Genomic DNA, 19,940 nt, shown 5'->3' on the forward strand with positions numbered 1-19,940 from the left:
GAGAAGTTCAATATGCACATCTCCACTAGAACGCGTCTCAAGAGTCAATAAGATGTTATCTAAAGACTCCTTACTCAGCTCATTCTCAATGAAACCAATTTTATCTTCTCTGTTATTGGAAACACATCCCAAAGATCTGCATCGTTTGTCACAAGTCCATCTTGCACACTTATGACAAATCCCTAAACTTTTGGCCCTTCGTTTTTTCGTATAAGTGTTTTTTCCTAATCCAGGCAAATACCGAATGAGCAATGATTGTGGAACTTCTCCTCCTAATCGGACCTTAGCTTCTATTAGAAGACTAATATCTTCTGGAATTCCTTTTTTGCATTAGCAATCTCAATCTTTCACACCTTCCTGCATATATTTTTCTTAGAATATTTTCAGAAACAGAGGAAAAATATTTACAAATTTTTGAGAGAATTTCATCCTTTTGAAAAGAAAAGAAATGATTTTTTTTTAATTTTTATATCAGCAATTATGGGAAACTGATTTAACCGACTATGAGAGTCACGGAGTACCGTTATCCACCATTTAACCGGGAAATAAATAGATTAAAGAAACCTGAAATAAAAACAAACAAAATTAAATGCAACATAAAAATTTAAGGATCAGAAAGGGAAATAAACTTCTTGAAAGATTTCATTTTCCAAAAATGGTTTAAGCCTTTGTCAATTCACTTTAAAAACATAACCATTTTTAGGATTTTCAATATCCAGAGCTCCATAAAGATATACATGCTTTACATCATATGGGCATGTCCATCTTGATCGTAATTTTCCTGGGAATATGTGAAGTCGAGAATTATAAAACAAACTTTTTTACCAATCTCAAAAGATTTTCTAAGAATTGTTTTATCATGAAATGACTTGATTTTTACTTTATAAATCCTTGAATTCTAATACGCGTCATTTCTGAGTTCATCAAGTTGATTAAGTTGCAATTTACGCAATTTGTTGGCATCATCAATGCTTGAATTTAAAGTTTTGATCGCCCAATAAGCTTTATGTTCCAATTCCACAGGCAAATGACAATGTTTTCCATAAACCAACCTATAGGGAGACATATTCAATGAATTTTTAAAAGTTGTTTGATATGCGCAAAGTGCATCACTAAGTCGCAGAGACCAATCTTTTCTATTTGAGTTAACAGTTTTTTCCAAAATTTGCTTTATCTCCCTATTAGCTAATTCAACTTGTCCATTTGTTTGAGGATGATAAGGAGTAGTTACTTTATGAGTAATACCATATTTTTTCATTAATGAAGCAAATGGTTTATTAACAAAGTGAGTTCCTCCATCACTTATCATGGCTCGAGGAATTCCAAATCTACTAAAGATATTTTCTTTTAAAAATTTGATGACGATTTTATGATCATTTGTTCGACATGGAATTGCCTCTATCCATTTGGAAACATAATCAGCTGCAACTAAAATATAAAAGTATCCAAACGACTGTGGAAAAGGTCCCATAAAATCAATTCCCCAACATTCAAAGATTTCAATTTCAATGATAGGATTCAAAGGCATCATGTTTCTTTTTGAAATCGCACCCAATTTTTGACAATTTTCACAGATCTTGCAGATTTCGTGAGTGTCTTTAAACAAAGTGGGCCAATAAAATCCACACTGCAAGATTTTTGCAGCCGTTTTCTTTGAAGAAAAATGTCCTCCGCATGCTTCTGAATGACAAAATTTAATGACACTACTTACCTCATTGTCGGGTATGCAACGCCGAAAAATTTGATCTGGACAGTACTTGAACAGATACGGATCATCCCAATAAAAGTTTTTTACCTCATTCAAAAATTTTCTTTTGTCTTGGGAACTCCATTGCGGTGGCATTTTTCCTGTCACAAGAAAATTTACTATGTTAGAAAACCAAGGTGTAGTAGCAACTGAAAATAGATGTTCATCAGGAAAATTATCGTTAATTGGTGTCATTTCACAAGATGATCCTGTTACTAGTCTCGATAAATGATCGGCTACGACATTCTCGGTTCCTTTTTTATCTTTGATCACAATGTCAAATTCTTGGAGCAACAAAATCCAGCGTATCAGTCGTGGCTTTGCATCCTATTTGGTCAACAAATATCTAATAGCAGAATGATCAGTAGACACAATAGTAGTTGATCCAATAAAATAAGAACGAAATTTATCTAATGCAAATATTACATCAAGTAGTTCTTTTTCAGTTGTGGAGTAATTCATTTGAGCATTGTTTAAAGTTCTACTTGCATAATATATCACATAAGGCTTACCATTTCTTCTTTGACCCAGTACTGCACGGACTACATAATCACTCGCATCACACATGATTTCAAATGGTAAAGACCAATCAGGAGGTTGAATGATAGGAGCTGATGTTAAATGTCGAATAATTTTATCAAAAGCATTTTGACATTCTTGAGTCCACTCAAATGCAGTGTCTTTTGTTAAGAGGTTACAAATGGGTTTAGAGATTAAACTAAAGTCCTTTATAAACCTCCTATAAAATCCAGCATGTCCCAAAAATGAGCGAATTTCTTTAATGGTTTTTGGAGGGGGTAAATTGGCAATGACATCAACTTTTGCTTTATCAACTTCAATTCCATGAGATGACACGACATGTCCCAAAACAATTCCAGAAGTAATCATGTAATGACATTTTTCCCAATTTAAAATAAGACCTTTTTCCTCGCATCTTTTTAAAACTTTTTCCAAATTTTCAAGACAATTATCAAATGTATTCCCAAAGACAGTTAAATCATCAATGAAAATTTCCAAACAATTTCCAACCATGTCGCAAAAAATTCTTAGCATACATATTTGAAATGTTGCTGGGGCATTGCATATTCCAAATGACATCTTTCTAAATGCAAATGTTCCAAAAGGACATGTGAATGTAGTTTTATCTTGATCTTCAAGTGCAATGGAAATTTGATAATAACATGAATATCCATCAAGAAAACAGTAGTATGGATGACCTGCTACTCTTTCTAAAATTTGATCCAAAAATGGTAATGGAAAATGATCTTTTCTTGTGGCGTCATTTAATTTTCTATAATCAATACACATCCGCCAACTAGATGGGACTCGACTTGTTAACAATTCACCTTTTTCATTTTTTATCACTGTGATGCCAGATTTTTTTTGGAACTACTTGTGTTGGACTTACCCACTTACTATCAGAAATAGGGTAGATAATCCCAACATCGAGTAGTTTGAGAACTTCAGTTTTCACAACATCTTTCATGTGTGGATTTAATCTCCTTTGTGGTTGTTGAGATACTTTAGCATTTTCTTCTAAGTGAATTTTGTGAGTGCAAATTAGTGGTTAATGCCCTTAAGATCTTTTAGTGTCCAACCAATTGCATTTTTATGTCTTTTAAGCATATCAATTAATTTACCTTCTTGATTACTTGATAGTTTGGAAGAAATTACCACCGGATATGTTTCCTCTTCTCCAAGAAATGCATACTTCAATTCTTCTGGCAAGGGTTTTAACTCCAATAAGGGTGGTTCGTCTTTGTTCTCATATTTTGCCTCAAATTCTTTCTCTGATCCTGGTAACGAGTGATACCTGATAAAATCATCAAGATCAATTTCAATATTTTCTTTAACAGTATCGATTGAACAAATATCTAATTTGTCACGAGTACTCCCTTCTTGAATGTTTTCTTCCACAAGAGTTTCAATAAGATTTTCATCTTCACTTTCATCTCCTTTGTCATGTGGTTGCTTACAAAGATTAAACACATTAAGCTCCAAGGTCATGTTACCAAATGACAACTTCATTATTCCATTCCTGCAATTTATAAGAGCATTAGAAGTTGCTAAAAATGGACGACCTAAAATTACAGGAATTGCATTACAAGCTTCAATAGGTTGTGTATCTAAAACTATGAAATCGACAGGATATACAAAGTTATCAACTTGGACCAACACGTCTTCTACCATACCTCTTGGCACTTTAACAGATCTATCAGCAAGTAAAAGTGTTACCGAAGTAGGTTTTAACTCGCCTAGATTGAGTTCTTGATAAACTGAATATGGAAGTAAATTCACACTAGCTCCAAGGTCAAGCAATGCTTTTTTAATTTTTCGTTCTCCAATAATACAAGAAATAGTAGGACAAACAGGGTCTTTGTATTTCAAAGTATTATTATTTTGAATGGTTGCACTTACTTGTTCGGCTAAAATTGATTTCTTTTTCACATTCAATTTTCTTTTCACAGTGCACAAGTGTTTCAAAAATTTGGCATATGATGGTACCTGTTTTATTACATCTAATAAAGGAATATTAACTTTTACTTGTTTAAAAATATCATATATATCAGAATTCAAATTTGATTTTTTTGTATTTTTCAATGCATGAGGGAATGGTGGTGACACTGTCTGTTGAACCTCCTCTTCGCAAGTTATGGGTTCCACTTCCTTACTCTTTGAAGTTGATTTATCATCATCTTCACAAGGTTCAAGAATGGATTTTTCCACAACCTTACCACTTCGAAGGGTAATAACAGATTTTACCTGATCCATCGGTTGAGTTCCAGAAGTTCCAGTTTGTGAATGATGATCCTTGGGATTAGGCAGAGGTTGTGAAGGAAATTTACCTTTTTCATGAACATTAAGTGAAGATGCAAATTTAGCTAGAGTATCTTTCAAATCTGTCATGGTTTGAGCAGTTTGAGTATTGATAGACTCTTGCTTTGCAATTAAAGAATTCAATAAATCTTCCAAATTCCTTTTAGGTGGAGGAATATAAGGTGCATAATTTTGAAAATTTTGTTGATTTTGAAAATGTGGTTGCGGAAATTGTGCAGCATTATCATTCCTCCAACTAAAATTTGGATGATTTCGCCAACCTGGATTGTAATTTTGAGAAAATGGTTCAAAATTTGGCCTTTTGAAATTGTTCAAAACATTGGCTTGTTCATGGAGACATTCTTTAAAAGTGGGCAAAGTGGGACAATCTTTTGTAAAATGATCACTTGTATCACAGATGTGACACACTATTTCTTGAACAGATTTTAATTGACCATTCTTTTTCAATTCAAGTGCCTCAACTTTTCTTGCCAAAGAGGTAAATCTAGCTTGAAGATCATGTTCATCTTTGAGAGTGTACATACCTCCACCAGATGTAGGAGATTGAATCTTGTTTGAGGGTTCGATTGTACCTATAGTGTCCCAATTTTGAGCATTTTCAGCTAATGAATCGAGATACTCAATTGTCTCGTTTGGATCTTTATCTTCAAATGTTCCATTACACATAAATTCAACAATTTGCCTATCTTTAGGTGTTAAGCCTTCATAAAATTGAGAAACAACTCTCCAAATTTCAAAACCACGATGTGGACAAAGATTAAGCAATTCTTTGTATCTATCCCAACACTGATAAAAAATTTCTCCTTGTTTTTGACTGAAAGTGATGATTTGCCTTTTGAAAGAATTTGTTCTATGAGATGGAAAAAACTTTTTCAAAAATTGTTGTTGCAATTCATCCCAAGTTCGAATGGATCCTGATCTAAGATTTTGTAGCCAAGTTTTAGCTTTATATTTTAAAGAAAAAGGAAAAAGCTTAAGTCGAATGGTGTTTATGCTACAATTTAGATCATTATATGTGTTGCACACTTCTTCAAACTCTCGTAAATGCATGTATGGATTTTCAGAATCTAAGCCATGAAAGTTGGGTAAAAGTTGGATAATACTAGGCTTAAAATTGAAATGAGATGCATCAGGGGGAAAAACTAGACATGAAGGTGCACTAGTACGTGTAGGATTCATGTGATCTCTAAGTGTTCTTCGTCTATCATGATCATGTTGAGATTGAATTTCATCTTCATTTTCTAGGATGGGTTCTTCCGCCATGTTTTGTAAAAATAAAAGGTTATTTCGAATGAGTCGACCACTAAGTGTACGTGACCAAATGCTCATGCAAATGCAAATGGAAAAGAATAAAAACACGCAAAAGCAATAAAAATTCAAATAAAGAAAAATAAAATATAAACAAAATTAAATAGACTTGAAATTAAATTATACTTCCTCGGCAACGGCGCCAAAAACTTGTTGCGACTTTGATTGTTGCACTCCCAAGAGCAGGTTGTCCACAAGTAGTATAATTCGGTGAGTCCGAATATCGTATCCACTAGGAAGCTAAGGTAATTACAAGTCCACTACAATGTCTTTTTGTTTATTTTTTCTTTTAGTTGTTTGAATCTTTAATTGGTCATTTTTAATTGTTCAAATTTTAATTTAAGTAGTTGAGATTAAAGGATCCACTCTTGGTATTTTAATAAAGTTAACATTAACGAACATTATTGAAATCCACTTAATAAAATGGTTCCAATATATTAAATAATCATATTTATATTATGTTATATATTATTATCTTATAAGTATATAATATATACCAAAACTTATAAATGTTGTCAAGTATTTATTGTGCTATATATATTTGTAAACACTAAATCAAGGTTCCCACATTAAATGGTTGGTAAAACCAAACTAACATTTAAATGGTACCAAGAAATTAATATTATGATATTTTATATATAGTAAATCAAGGTTTCCACTTTAAATGGTTGGTAAAACCAAACAAACATTTAAATGGTTTCAAGAATTTAATATTATAATATATTCATATATAATAAATCAAGGCATCCACTTTAAATGGTTGGTAATACCAAACTAACATTTAAATGGTTCCAAGAATTTAGTGTAACATATAGCAACAATAAATCAAAACTCCCACTTATAAGTAGGGTATAAAAATGCTTAAAGAAATAAATATAACATAAACAATAAATAATGATTAAATAATATAAAACATAGATTCTTACCTTTTAGTAACCTTATTATCATACCAAGAGTTTCACCTTTTCATCTCAACTTTAGGAAGTTAGCTATTCATTATTCAAAGTGTAAAACTTTGAATATGAAATTAACATGCTAATTATATTTAAATGAAGAAATAATGGAAAAATATAGAGAGAAATATTATGAACTCAAAGGTTTGTTCATAGAATGAGGGATATCTCAATACATTACAGTGCACCCCTATTTATAGCCAAATTTGGGGAGACAACCACAAATAAAATATTATTTTTTTTACACAAAAGTCTTCATTGGTGTTCCAAGATATTATATTATATTACACATCACTTTTGAAAATCTTCTTCTCCGAATTTGCTTCTTCACATAAAAAGAAACATGTGGATAATTGAGTTGTCTAGTTGTGGTATTTTTTTCAAACCATTTGACCAAGTAATTTGAGAGATATGGTCAAAATACTTGAGCATGGTAAAACTGCCACTCCTTTGGTAACTTTATTTGTTGCTTAATTTGATCCCACTTGTGAGAAGATTTTTATCTCATGCTTGCCATCAATATTATAGATATTAACATCAACTTTCTACAGGTCCAAGAATCATCTTAATCCCATTTGAAACGCCAAGTTTATTCTTGTTTTATCGAACCTTTAAAAAATAGTAAAAACTTGTAATTACACAACAACTTATATTTTATACAATTTATTATAAAACATATAATATTTAAACATTTAATAAAACAAAAACTATATATTTATATTATAAAACATTTAATTAATGTAAAATTTTTATGTTTATCAATGGCTGCTTTAGTGGATATTTGAATCTCATAATTTTGTTCCGTCAACTGATGATTAGGGACAATTTCTCGTTCAACCGATTGATCCAATATCTATGGTTCAGGTGCTTGAAAGAGATTTCGATTGATATGAACTTCTTCTTCACTATCATCCTCCAAACTGATGTTTGTAAAGTGATCAACTAGCTCAACCAGATCAGTTGGCTTATCAGTTAGTGTAGATTCATCAAATATGACATGAATAGATTCTTCTACATTCAAAGTAAATTTCTTAAATACTCTATAAGCTTTAGCAACTGATGAATAACCCCGAAATATTCCTTCTGCAGACTTTGTATCAAATAATTTTAAATGATTTTTGCCATTATCGTGAATAAAACATCTGCAGCCGAATATTCTAAAGTAAGATACCATATTTTTATGTCCATGCCAGATCTCATATGGATTTTTTAAATGATTTTTGTTAATCATTGATCTGTTCTGAGTGTAACATGAAATGTTTACTGCTTCTGCCCAAAATCTTTGAGAAATACCAGAATTAGCATGTTAGAGTAGGTGCCCGTCGAGCCAAATATTGGCCGAGAGTTCATGTTTAAACTTTATGTATGAACAGTCTTTATTTTAATAATATTTGAAATTATTATATTGTCACTTCTTTATCTGTATACCCATGCTAGTTGCATAGATAAAGCCCTTGAATATACAAATAGTAGAAAGAATATGAGATGCTCATATGATGAGTATCATGAAACTCATATTTGTACTACTGTATATTCTAAACGGTTTCTAGTCGATTCAGCCGCCACTAAGAAGGATATAGGCCGCTCGAGTTAGAGACTAGTCTCTGCGATGTGAGTACCATGTTTCATTGGTAAGGGACATTGTGATGTCCGAGCATGCAGATAGGTGCTCCTGGTAGAGTGCACTGAACAACCCTCCATAAAAGGACTTTCCAAGTGGTTCTCACTTATCGAGTGGAAAAGTCCTAGTTTATGGTTGTACACCATTAGTCCTTATGACCCGGGACAACATTGAGACTCTATGTGCTAGAATTACACTTTGACTTGTTTACTGACTCTCATGGGGTCATCAGGTGGCAAGGTTGGATGTTCTGTCGAAACATATAGGAGTCGATGCATTGTAGTCGGGGATTCACATATCTTATGTGTTATCATGTGTATGTAGTTTGAAATCTCTAATCAGAGTATGGTGGTAATTATGAAAGGGGTTTCATAGATTACACCATCGATGCAACTACGACATGACACATAGTATCGATTCATTGACAACTCTCGATAAACCGATGGTTGTCGAATCGGTCGGGATATATGAGTTGAAGGGACCGTACTGTACGCTAACCATAATTGAATGGTTATTGCAGGCACTATCATTTGATACCTAGGGAATCATGTAAGCGATGCTGCTAGGCGTTTAACATGATTGGTTGGGTACTATAAGACTTGAGTTCTGACGTTCTTGTTATCAAGGAGTTGATAAGTAAGAATGGAGCAATTGGGGTATGCTCATATAAGGACATGTTTAGTCCGAATCACATGGAGATGTGAACCCACGGCTAGTTGTATCAATGAACCATTGAGGGCCACACAAGTACTAGATTTCTAGATCCCGTTGAGAAGTAAAAATAGTTCAATGTGTTGAACGGCTTATAAATGAGTTTATAAGCGTAGAGAAAAATAGAAGTATGACTTCTATGAGATAAATGTAATTTTTAATTTATGAATGTGTTCCTAAATTAAAAAAAGGCCAAGTGAATAATGTACTTGAAAATGGTGATTTTCATAAACATTATTATGGACTAAATTAAATTAATTCAAGTGTTGAATTAATTAAGCACTAGTGGGCCTAGTAGAGTCCAAATAATTAAATAAAATTCAAGTTTTGAATTAATTAAATAACATTGGGCCTTGTAGAGTCCAATTGGAAATAATTATTTAGCTAGTGGGCTTGAGTAAAATCAAGTAAATTCTAATTGGGCTCAAATGTGTTTGAGACAATTTAAATTAAAAGTCTATGGGCCCTTTGTAAATGTTACAAGACCTTTAGGTTTTGCATGCTTGGAAGATGAAGAGTTGTGAATAGTTTTGATTAAAATATTACAAGGCATGCAACTCTTGCTTTTGACTTTTTGCACAACCAAGAAAACACATCACTCCTCCCATTCACTCACATGGCCGAAATTTTGTTCCCTATTCTCTCAAGTTTTTCTCTTCTTTTCTTCTTCAAGTGTTGAGGAAAAATATACTTCTCTTTGAAAAATCCTCTTAATTTTCTAGTGCAAATTAAGAGGGGATTTACCTAGCAAGTGGTGGGCCTAATTTTTGAAGGAAGGATAGCTTGTAGACTTGTCATCCTTGAAGAGCCAAGTTGTTTACAACTTGGTTGGTGCAATTCATCAATCTCTTGAGATTGATAGGTAAACTCTAAAACACCCTATGTATGACATTATGTGTTTTTATTGTATTTGCTACACACATATCAGGGTGGCCGAAAATATTCCTTAAATATTCGATTTTTAAACTTCCGTTGCGCTTCCGGTCACTGTAACCGATCCCCTTTCAAGTGGTATCCGAGCTATGGTTACGATTTTGTGTAGCATTTACAAGATATTATATTGAGATTGAATTCTAACCGCATGAGAATGAAATTTGCAACAAAAATCAAGGCATGACAAAGGGGTATTTCGGGCAGCATGTTGCTGCCCGTTTCGGGCAGCTCGGGCTACTCGAGGGGCTGCCCGTTTCAGGCAGCAAGGGCATCCCGAGAGGCTGCCCGAACCCCTCTATCGAAAATTAAAAAAAATTGTTGCCGTAATCAGGCGACGGAGCTCCGGTGACGGCGATGACGACTAGGGTTTCCAAAAGTGTTTTGGAATATCAAAGTGTCACGGACCTTGAGTTGTTGGGCCATTGGATTGCTAACTTATTTGTGAATTTTAAATAGGCCAAAATGTTTTTGGTGAAAAATAAGTTTTTTTGGGCCCTTAAGTTTAAAATTACAAAAGTTGTAAATTTTTCTCATAAAATAAATAATTCAAGTTGGACTTTAATTATTTATAATAAATTTTGATTTATAAGAAATTCGGTTATAAATAAATTAATTGAAAAGTAGACAAAGGTGTTTGTATACTTTGTTAATTTAGTTTTCGTGGCGGTTAGTGATTGGATAAAGATATATAATATTGGATCAATTAATTATTGTGATAATTAATTGATGGTCTATGATATGTGATATTGTGCATGAAGGATTATCAAAAGCCCAAGCCCAATTTACTAGGTATATGTTAGAATATTTTGTGTTGAATGATTGTAATAATTATCAATTGATAAAGTGGGCTGAGTTTATGGCCCGTTCCCACCCCATGAGATGTATCCCTATTTGCCATGGATATTTATTTGTAAATATTAGTATAGTGGATGATCAAGATTGGAAGATGGTGGCCATGATGATTATGAAGATCGAAAACATGTAAATATTGGAAGCTAATATAATAGTTGCATTTGCATCCCATGCATTTCCCTAGGGTTGGACCTAGGCCCGTGTTTAGCTCACACGGGCCATTAGTATTGGGTCGATTGATCATCCTTGTTTGTTTACTGTTTATAATATATGCATGATATGTTATAAATAATGAGTATGTTTGTTATTATTATGATAATAACAAAGTTGCATGAATCCGGCAAACATACGATCAAACATGGCGAGCTTTTAAATAAAATTAATGATGAGACCTTTCAAAATTAAAAACCCTCATTTTGAATAAGATTCAAAATTAATATAAAGCCCGAAAAGAGGAATTATAAATTTGTTTATAATTTCCATGTCTTCCATCGACAATGGGTGCATGATGAATGCTACCCGTACTCGGGGCTCGGCTCATATTATTGGGGGGGCTCTGGGTGCCGGAAAGCTGTGACATCCATTGACATGGTGATGTGAACTACGTGGAACTCCCATGATTTCGGCTCATATTATTGGGGGAACTAATGGCGACCGTCCATTAAGGTTCAACATCGATGGGTAAGGCTTGACACGTAAAGATGAACGACGTCATATTATTGGGTCTTAATCAAACGTGAGACAAAAGTTTACGTAGAGGGTTGCATTGTGATGCAATTGGAAACTACCTTTTAGGAATTATGATTGGCTTATATTATTCGGGATCATAATTCGCTAATTGTACCTTACGTACCTATTGAGGAAAGGAGTTTCCCGTTTTTACTAGAGGGTAGTGAAAATGTCAAAACAGTGGGAGCAAAAATTTATAAAGTTAAAGTCCAAACTTTATATCTTATTAAATATTTTAAAATAGTCATTAACATTTATCTATTTTACTTTTCAGTACAAAACTTTGACAATGTCTTCGATTCGCAACCAGCTATCCGCTATACTCGAAAAACATGTGTTAACCGGACCTAACTATCTCACTTGGCTAAGAAATCTGAAAATCGTCCTAAACTCGGAAAAGATTGCATATACACTGGTTGGGTCGCCCCCTGCTGAGGCTCCGACTAGCTGCACTCCTGAGGAATTGCATACCTACAAGGATTGGTGTGACCATGACTTAAAGGCTAGGTGTTATATGCAGGCTTCTATGAATGATGAGCTGCAGAGGCGTTTCGAGGATGCAAAGAATGCTGCTGACTTTCATATGCACCTCAAGGAGCTCTTTGGTGAGCAGACTCGACCTCTCAGGCATGCTACCGTCAAGGAGTTGATCACTATGCGCATGCGAGATGGGGCCTCGGTCCATGAGCATGGCTTGAAGATGATTGGGCTCGTTGAGAAGCTCGTTGGCATGGATCTGATCTTGCCTTCGGAGTTGACCACCGACGTGTTGCTCTTATCGCTGCCTAGCTCATTTGATCCTTTTGTGGTGAACTTCAATATGAACAAGATGGAGCCGACCCTTGAGGAGTTGGTGAACATGCTTGTGACCTTTGAGTCCACCATCAAGAAAGAGAAGCCGGTTCTTTTTCTGGGCTCTTCATCTGGTACGAAGACCGGTCCACCTGGGAAGGGAAAGAAGTGTTCTTTCCAACGTCCCAAGAAGAGCGTGCCCTTGAAGAGGCAGAATCCGGGTCCCATAGTGGCAGACACACCAGTGAAGACTGTTGACATCTGTCATCACTGCAAGAAGCCTGGACATTGGAGGCGCAACAGCAGGGAATATCTTACCCAGAAGAGTTCTGGAAACGTATGTTCTATATCGAAGTAAACATTTCAATTAACTCTACTTCTTGGGTATTGGATACCGGCTGTGGCTCACATCTCTGTAATGATTTGCAGGTGATGGGAAGAAGTAGGAGGCTCAGGGAAGGTGAGACCTTCTTGAGTATGGTCAATGGGGCAAGGGTTGCTGCCAAAGCTATTGGAGATGTTACTTTACTTTTGAACAATGATTTTAAGTTAATGTTAAGAGACGTTTTATTTGTATCTGAGTTGGTGAAAAACATTATTTCCATTTCTATGTTAGATAAAGATGGATTTTCTTGTTTATTTAGAAAAGGTGTTTGCAACATTTACAAGAATGAATGTTTAGTTGGTACCGGAGAACTTGAAAACAATCTCTATAACTTAAAATTGAAAGATATTCCACTAAACAATGTCCAAGCGATAACAACAACAAACAAGCGCAAACAAGATACTCTTAATATGGCACAATTATGGCATGCTCGATTAGGACATATTTCCCTAAGAAGGATGAACAAGCTAGTGGGAGTTGGCATGTTTGATATGTCTGATATTAATGCTCGCACAACTTGTGAATCCTGTCTAAAAGGAAAGATGACCAAAATTCCCTTTAAGGGCCATGTGGAGCGAGCCAAAGGGTTACTGGATTTGATCCATACCGATGTGTGCGGTCCGCTTAGCATCACCACTAAGCATGGACATGCCTATTTTATCACCTTTACTGATGATTTTTCAAGGTATGGGTATGTGTATTTGATTAAATACAAGTCTGAAGCCTTTGAAAGGTTCAAAGAATTCAGAAATGAAGTAGAGAAGCAATTGGGACGAAGCATCAAGACACTTCGATCGGATCGAGGTGGTGAGTACTTGAGTGCCGAGTTCCAAGACTATCTTAGAGAAAATGGGATTCTCTCACAGTGGACTCCGCCCGCTACACCACAGTTGAATGGTGTTTCGGAGTATCGTAACCGAACTTTGATGGACATGGTTCAGTCTATGATGGGGTTTACGGAGTTGCCGCCATCTTTCTGGGGATATGCGCTTGAGACAGCGGCAATGTTGTTGAACAATGTCCATACAAAGGCAGTTGACAAGACACCATATGAGATATGGATGGGTAAGCCACCCAAATATTCTTATCTTAGAATATGGGGGTGCCCTGCTTATGTGAAGCAGGTAGTGGGAGATAAATTGGATAGTCGATCCATTTTATGTTACTTTGTGGGATATCCAAAGAATTCTGTTGGATACTACTTCTATCATCCCCAAGAAACAAAGGTGTTTGTTTCTAGGAATGCAACCTTTTTAGAAAAAAATTTTCTATTAGATAGAAAAGGCGAGATGATAGAACTCGAAGAGCTTCGAGAGACACCCACAGTTGTAGAACCCACACCCGAGGAGCCAAGAGAGGAGATATAAGATCCTAGAAGATCCGAGAGAGTCTCGAGACCACCTATGAGGTATGGTCTGCTTCTTGAAGAGGGCATTGATGAGCCTAACCATGGATGTGATCCAAGGACCTTCAAGGAAGCATTATCTGATGCCGATTCATCCAAGTGGCTTGAAGCGATGGAAGTGAGCATATGGTATGCAAACTTCAAAGATCTATTTATGGTCTAAAGCAGGCATCTACGAGTTGGAACCTCAAATTCGATAGTACAATCAAAGAGTTTGGTTTTGCTAAGAATCCTGAGGAACCCTGTGTGTATAAGATGGTCAGTGGGAGTGCTGTGACATTCCTGGTGTTGTATGTTGATGACATTCTACTCATTGGGAATGATGTAGGAATGTTGCAATCAACTAAGATATGGTTAGCGAATAAGTTCTCGATGCAAGACTTGGGTGAAGCATCTTTTGTATTGGGAATACAAATCTATAGGGATAGATAAAAAAGATTGCTTGGTCTCACCCAGTCCACATACATTGATACCATCGTGAAGCGGTTCTCGATGGATGAGTCCAAGAGAGGACATCTACCAATGTGTCATGGCGTGTCCCTATCCAAGTCTATGTCTCCCAAGACTGATGTAGAGATAGCGGCGATGACAAGCATTCCTTATGCATCTGCGATTGGTAGCATCATGTATGGGATGATATCTAAACGTCCTGTCGTGGCTTTTGCACTAAGTGTAGTGAGTAGATATCAATTCAACCCTTGTCTTCCACACTGGAAAGCTGTGAAAGACATCCTCAAGTATTTGAGAAGGACCAATAAGTTGTTCTTGGTCTATGGGGGTGGAGAACTGAAATTGGAAGGCTATACCGACTCTAGCTTCCAAAGCGATATCGATGACTCGAAGTCAACCTCTGGATTCATATTCATGCTCAATGGTGCTGCTGTCTTTTGGAAGAGTTCCAAACAAGACAGTACTGCGGATTTCACCACTGAGGCAGAATACATTGCTGCATCAGCTACAGCAAAGGAGGCAGTTTGGATAAGGAATTTCGACCAAGAGTTGGGCGTCATTCCTAATGGAGTTACTCTTGTCCCGGTGTTTTGTGACAACACGGGAGCCATTGCTCAAGCAAAGGAGCCGAGGTCTCATCAGAAGTCCAAACACGTATTGAGAAAGTACCACATCCTCAGAGAGATCGTGGAAAGAGGAGATGTCATGATTGACAAAGTCGGCTCCGCAGATAATGTTGTTGATCCGCTAACTAAGCCTTTACCTTGACCATTATTCGAAAAGCATCGCGAATCGATGGGTTTGAAGCATATGGGTAGTTGGCTCTAGTGCAAGTGGGAGATTGTTAGAGTAGGTGCCCGTCGAGCCAAATGTTGGTCGAGGGTTCATGTTTAAACTCTATGTATGAACAGTCTTTATTTTAATAATATTTGAAATTATTATTTTGGCACTTCTTTATCTGTATACCCATGCTAGTTGCATAGATAAAGCCCTTGAATATACAAATAGTAGAAAGAATATGAGATGCTCATATGATGAGTATCATGAAACTCATATTTGTAATACTGTATATTCTAAACGGTTCCTAGTCGATTCAGCCGCCACTAAGAAGGATATAGGCCGCTCGAGTTAGAGACTAGTATCTGCAATGTGAGTACATTTTTTATTGGTAAGGGACATTGTGATGTCCGAGCATGCAGATAGGTTGTAATGCCCAAGAATTTGATCCTATTAATCTGTGATTATTGATTTATAATTTGACATGATTATAAGAGGATTAATCGGGACACGGTTTGAATTCGATATAAAAGATGTATGTGCGAGGACGAAGCTCTCACGCATATGCGTGTCCTGGCAGGCGCATATGCGCGAGGTGTCCAGAGGGCCTCGTGCATATGCGCGACGTGCATCCGCGCATATGCGCGAGACAACCCGAGAGTTGGAAATTTGAGAAAAGGCCTCGCGCATATGCGCCAAGATGTGTCGCGCATATGCGCGAGCCACCGTGTAGACACGCGCCGAGACATTATGTCTCGCGCATATGCGCCGAGATAGGTCACGCATATGCGCGAGACTTGCAGCACAAAGGCATGGGCCACGTTTTGGGAAACATGCACGGTATATATATATATATATATATATATATATATATATATATATATATATATATATATATATATATATATATATATATATATATATATATACACACACACACACACACATACGAAGGTAAATGAAAAATCGGAGGAAAAAGAAGCAATCGAGACCCCTTTTCCAATTTGATTTTAGAATTCGATTTGTGAGAAATCTGTCCGTATGATTTTGAATCTGACTTCAGTACTGTGTTCCTATCAACGCAGCCTACTACAGGCGTAAGTTTTATTACGTTTTGACATATTTTTAAATTATCATGTTGTTGGAATTGAATACACGTCGTATATGTTGTTCTTGACATGTTAGACGGTGTAGAATCGAAGTCAGATTAAGAAACAGACTGAATATGAAATTGTTATGATTTTCAGAATGAGATTGACTAGAATTGATGTCAGATTTGTACGGTGGTTGATTGTGAATTATTGGAATTAGTAGATAATGGTTTGGTATCACCGGTATCGCAGGATTGTACTATTGTGCTGTCAGAATTTGATAAAAAAGAGATGTCGTGATTTGATTAGAATATTGATACAGTATATTGATATTGTCATTGCCAGATTGAACAGTGACAGACTTTGAGTCAAGACTTCGATTGTATCAAAGCGACAACAAGAAAGGTATAAATAAATGTTGATTCGGGATTGCACAACTCGAGTTAGGTTTGACTTGAGTTTCCCAAAATCACATACTTTATTTTTTTGCATTGATATTTGTAGATTATCAGATTGATATGTTTAGTCTATTGAATTATAGCAGAGCCAGAGTATGAGTCTGGGGCAGATCAGCCTAGCTAGGGCAGAACCGCCGAGTCTTTGTCAGAACCGCTGAGACTCTAGACTTACGGTGTATCGATGAGCTTAGATGTAGATCGAATTCTATAGTAGAAATTCGATACAGCATGCCGAAGTCTAAATTAGATCGGGATCCCTGGGTTAGAAATAAGTTGAGATAAGATAACAAGTCATTGACTTAAATACATATTGGTATTGATTCATGTAGTCAGATTGGATACATGTTTTAATGATTGTTTATGCTTTTATATATGTTTTATATGATTGCATTGATACGTTGTTTATACTGGGATATTTATATCTCACCGGAGTTATCCGGCTGTTGTCGTGTTTGTATGTGTGCATGGCAACAGGTGGGACAGGTTCAGGGTCACAGAGGTGAAGAAAGATCGAGATTAGAATGGAGACTACGGACTTGGACTAGAGATAGGGTTTAAACACTTGATAGTTAGTTGTTAAACCTGAGATGTAAATGATTGTATGTTGCATCAGATTTATACTTTTATACTGATATGTATAGGAGTTTGATTCCATTACGTTCCGCATTTTTTTAAAAAAAATTTAGACCCTGTTTATTGTAATTAATTAAATTAGTCCCAATTACGATTAAGAAGATGATTAGCGTCCGGGTCCCCACAACAGGTGGTATCGGAGCGATTGATCCTTTAGATGAAGATAGAAGAGGCTAGTGAGCAGGGTAGATTGAGGTTTTCTTTCCTGCTTTTGAATGCTAGCATGTCTTATTGCTTTAATACATGTTACTTGCTTATCTGATTTGATATAGTAATATGTTTTATGGAGACTGGATCAGCACCGATTCTAGATCAGCAGTAAGATGTTCAGAGGAGGATTGAAAGAGAATTGTTGTATTTGTTACTAATTGTGACACCCTGACCCGTAACGATAAAAATACAGCGGAATTTAAAATTTTCTTTCAAATGGAAGGAGTTTCAAAATACATTTCATAAAATGTTTACAAAATAAATACATGATCATTCAAATGATATACAAAATGCAAAACAATCATTCATATGATCATGTCCCAAATGATAACAAAAACATCATCCTTCCAATCTCGTATGCATATGACCTCTGACCACAGTCAACGTCCTGGTTTGTCGCTCTTATCTGCATCACATGAAAATAACTGAAATGAGTATAAAAAAACTCAGCAAGTGGAACTCTACATAGCAATGATACATAGTATACTCTGTAAAACATGACTTGAAATCATAAATACCATCAACTCTGAAACATGAATACTGTAGCAATAAATGTAGCAATAACATAGCAATAGATAGCAATACGATGGTATTTCTCTTTTCTCTGGTTGGATTGATATCAATAGTATCTCTGACTGTGGTTGCAAATATCCCATCGATATAAATCGATAACTGTGAGGGATAAAAGCCTATGGTTGTTGATCAACTAATTGCATGCAATGCTCTGACTATGATTCAATCAATCCAATAAAAACATATGAATTCTCAATAGCATTTAAACAATCACTTTGGAAACTATATCTTTTCTCTTGTATTCCCTTTTCAATAAATGAGACATACAATGCCTCCAATAGATAATCAATGGAATCAATACATAACAATTGATCAATTGAAGGGAATAACACTTTGAAACCTTTGAAATAAAATACATATAACATCATGTGAGCAAAGGGATGAAATTCCACTTACAACCAATAGAACACCTCCAAACTATACTCTTGGTACACCACCTACAACAATAATCCATAAATAATACCAAAATCAACTCTATATCCAAAAATACAAGTCAAATAATCCATTAAACCAACCAATACATCAACCTATAGCATCTCATTACCAAAAACCATGATAGAACTCAACCAAAAACTTACCTAAGCTTCCTAGCACCAAGGAGAACCTCGATCTCAAGTCGAAAATCGAACTAGATCCACGAATCGAAGATAGGAAGCAAAAGAAAATGGAGAAAACCCTTGGAAGAAGAGAGAAATCTCGAAAATGAGGGAAAGATAAGGATAAGGTATGGCCAACAACTCCAAAAAGTAACTTAAAAATTCGTCCATACCTAGACCGCGGGTGCGTCAACACAAGGGCCGCGGGTGCGCTGAGCTCACGGCAATCCACAAAAATCCTGAACCACGAACACCGCGGGTGCGGCACTGTAAGCACCGCGGGTGCGGTGAACACCGCGGGTGCGGTCCTTGCACTACCGCGGGTGCGGTGATGCTACGGCCTCCCAAACCAAAATCATGAACAGTACACCGCGGGGGCACTCCTCTAAGAGCGCGGGTGCACTCTTGCTACGGCAATGAACAAAACCAGCGCAACTAAAATCGATCCGAAACTCTGAAACGAACAACCAACAACAACTAACACCTCAAGAACAATAATAACCAATAATACTATGGCCCAAAACACAACTCTAAACATCTAATCACTTAACCCAAATAACAAACGGAACTTAAATAGTACCGTACACCGGGCTCGGCTATTACAATCTCCCCTCCTTAGAGGAATTTCGTCCGCGAAATTGACGTCACTGCACGAACAACTCAGGATACTTCTCTCTCATCCCATCCTCTGGTTCCCACGTAGCCTCTTCGATCAAATGGTTCCTCCAAAGGACTTTAACAATGCCGATCTCTTTGTTCCTCAAAACTCTAACTGTGCGATCCAGAATCTGAATCGGAATCTCTTGGTACGTCAAACTCGGCGTCAAGTCCAATGGTTCGTGGTGAAGAACATGGGAAGGATTCGCAACATACTTCCT

At 36.1% G+C, this 19,940-nt stretch overlaps 1 protein-coding gene across 1 annotated transcript in view; it reads right to left on the minus strand.

The window, feature by feature from the left end:
* Positions 1-534: 534 nt before the first annotated feature.
* The window catches only part of LOC140835776 (uncharacterized), a 28,450-nt gene continuing 9,044 nt past the window's right edge, over positions 535-19,940 (minus strand). Inside the window, exons 2-7 of the mRNA XM_073201186.1 lie at positions 5,110-5,286; positions 4,811-4,892; positions 4,439-4,601; positions 3,634-3,829; positions 1,151-1,866; positions 535-564 (exon numbers count right to left, since the gene is read on the minus strand). Of these exons, the coding sequence (XP_073057287.1) occupies positions 535-564; positions 1,151-1,866; positions 3,634-3,829; positions 4,439-4,601; positions 4,811-4,892; positions 5,110-5,286 (1,364 nt within the window). The remainder of the gene's footprint in view (positions 565-1,150; positions 1,867-3,633; positions 3,830-4,438; positions 4,602-4,810; positions 4,893-5,109; positions 5,287-19,940) is intronic.

The sequence above is a fragment of the Primulina eburnea genome, chromosome 7 (assembly GCF_022965805.1).
Source record: "Primulina eburnea isolate SZY01 chromosome 7, ASM2296580v1, whole genome shotgun sequence".
In the NCBI taxonomy this organism is placed as follows: domain Eukaryota; kingdom Viridiplantae; phylum Streptophyta; class Magnoliopsida; order Lamiales; family Gesneriaceae; genus Primulina; species Primulina eburnea.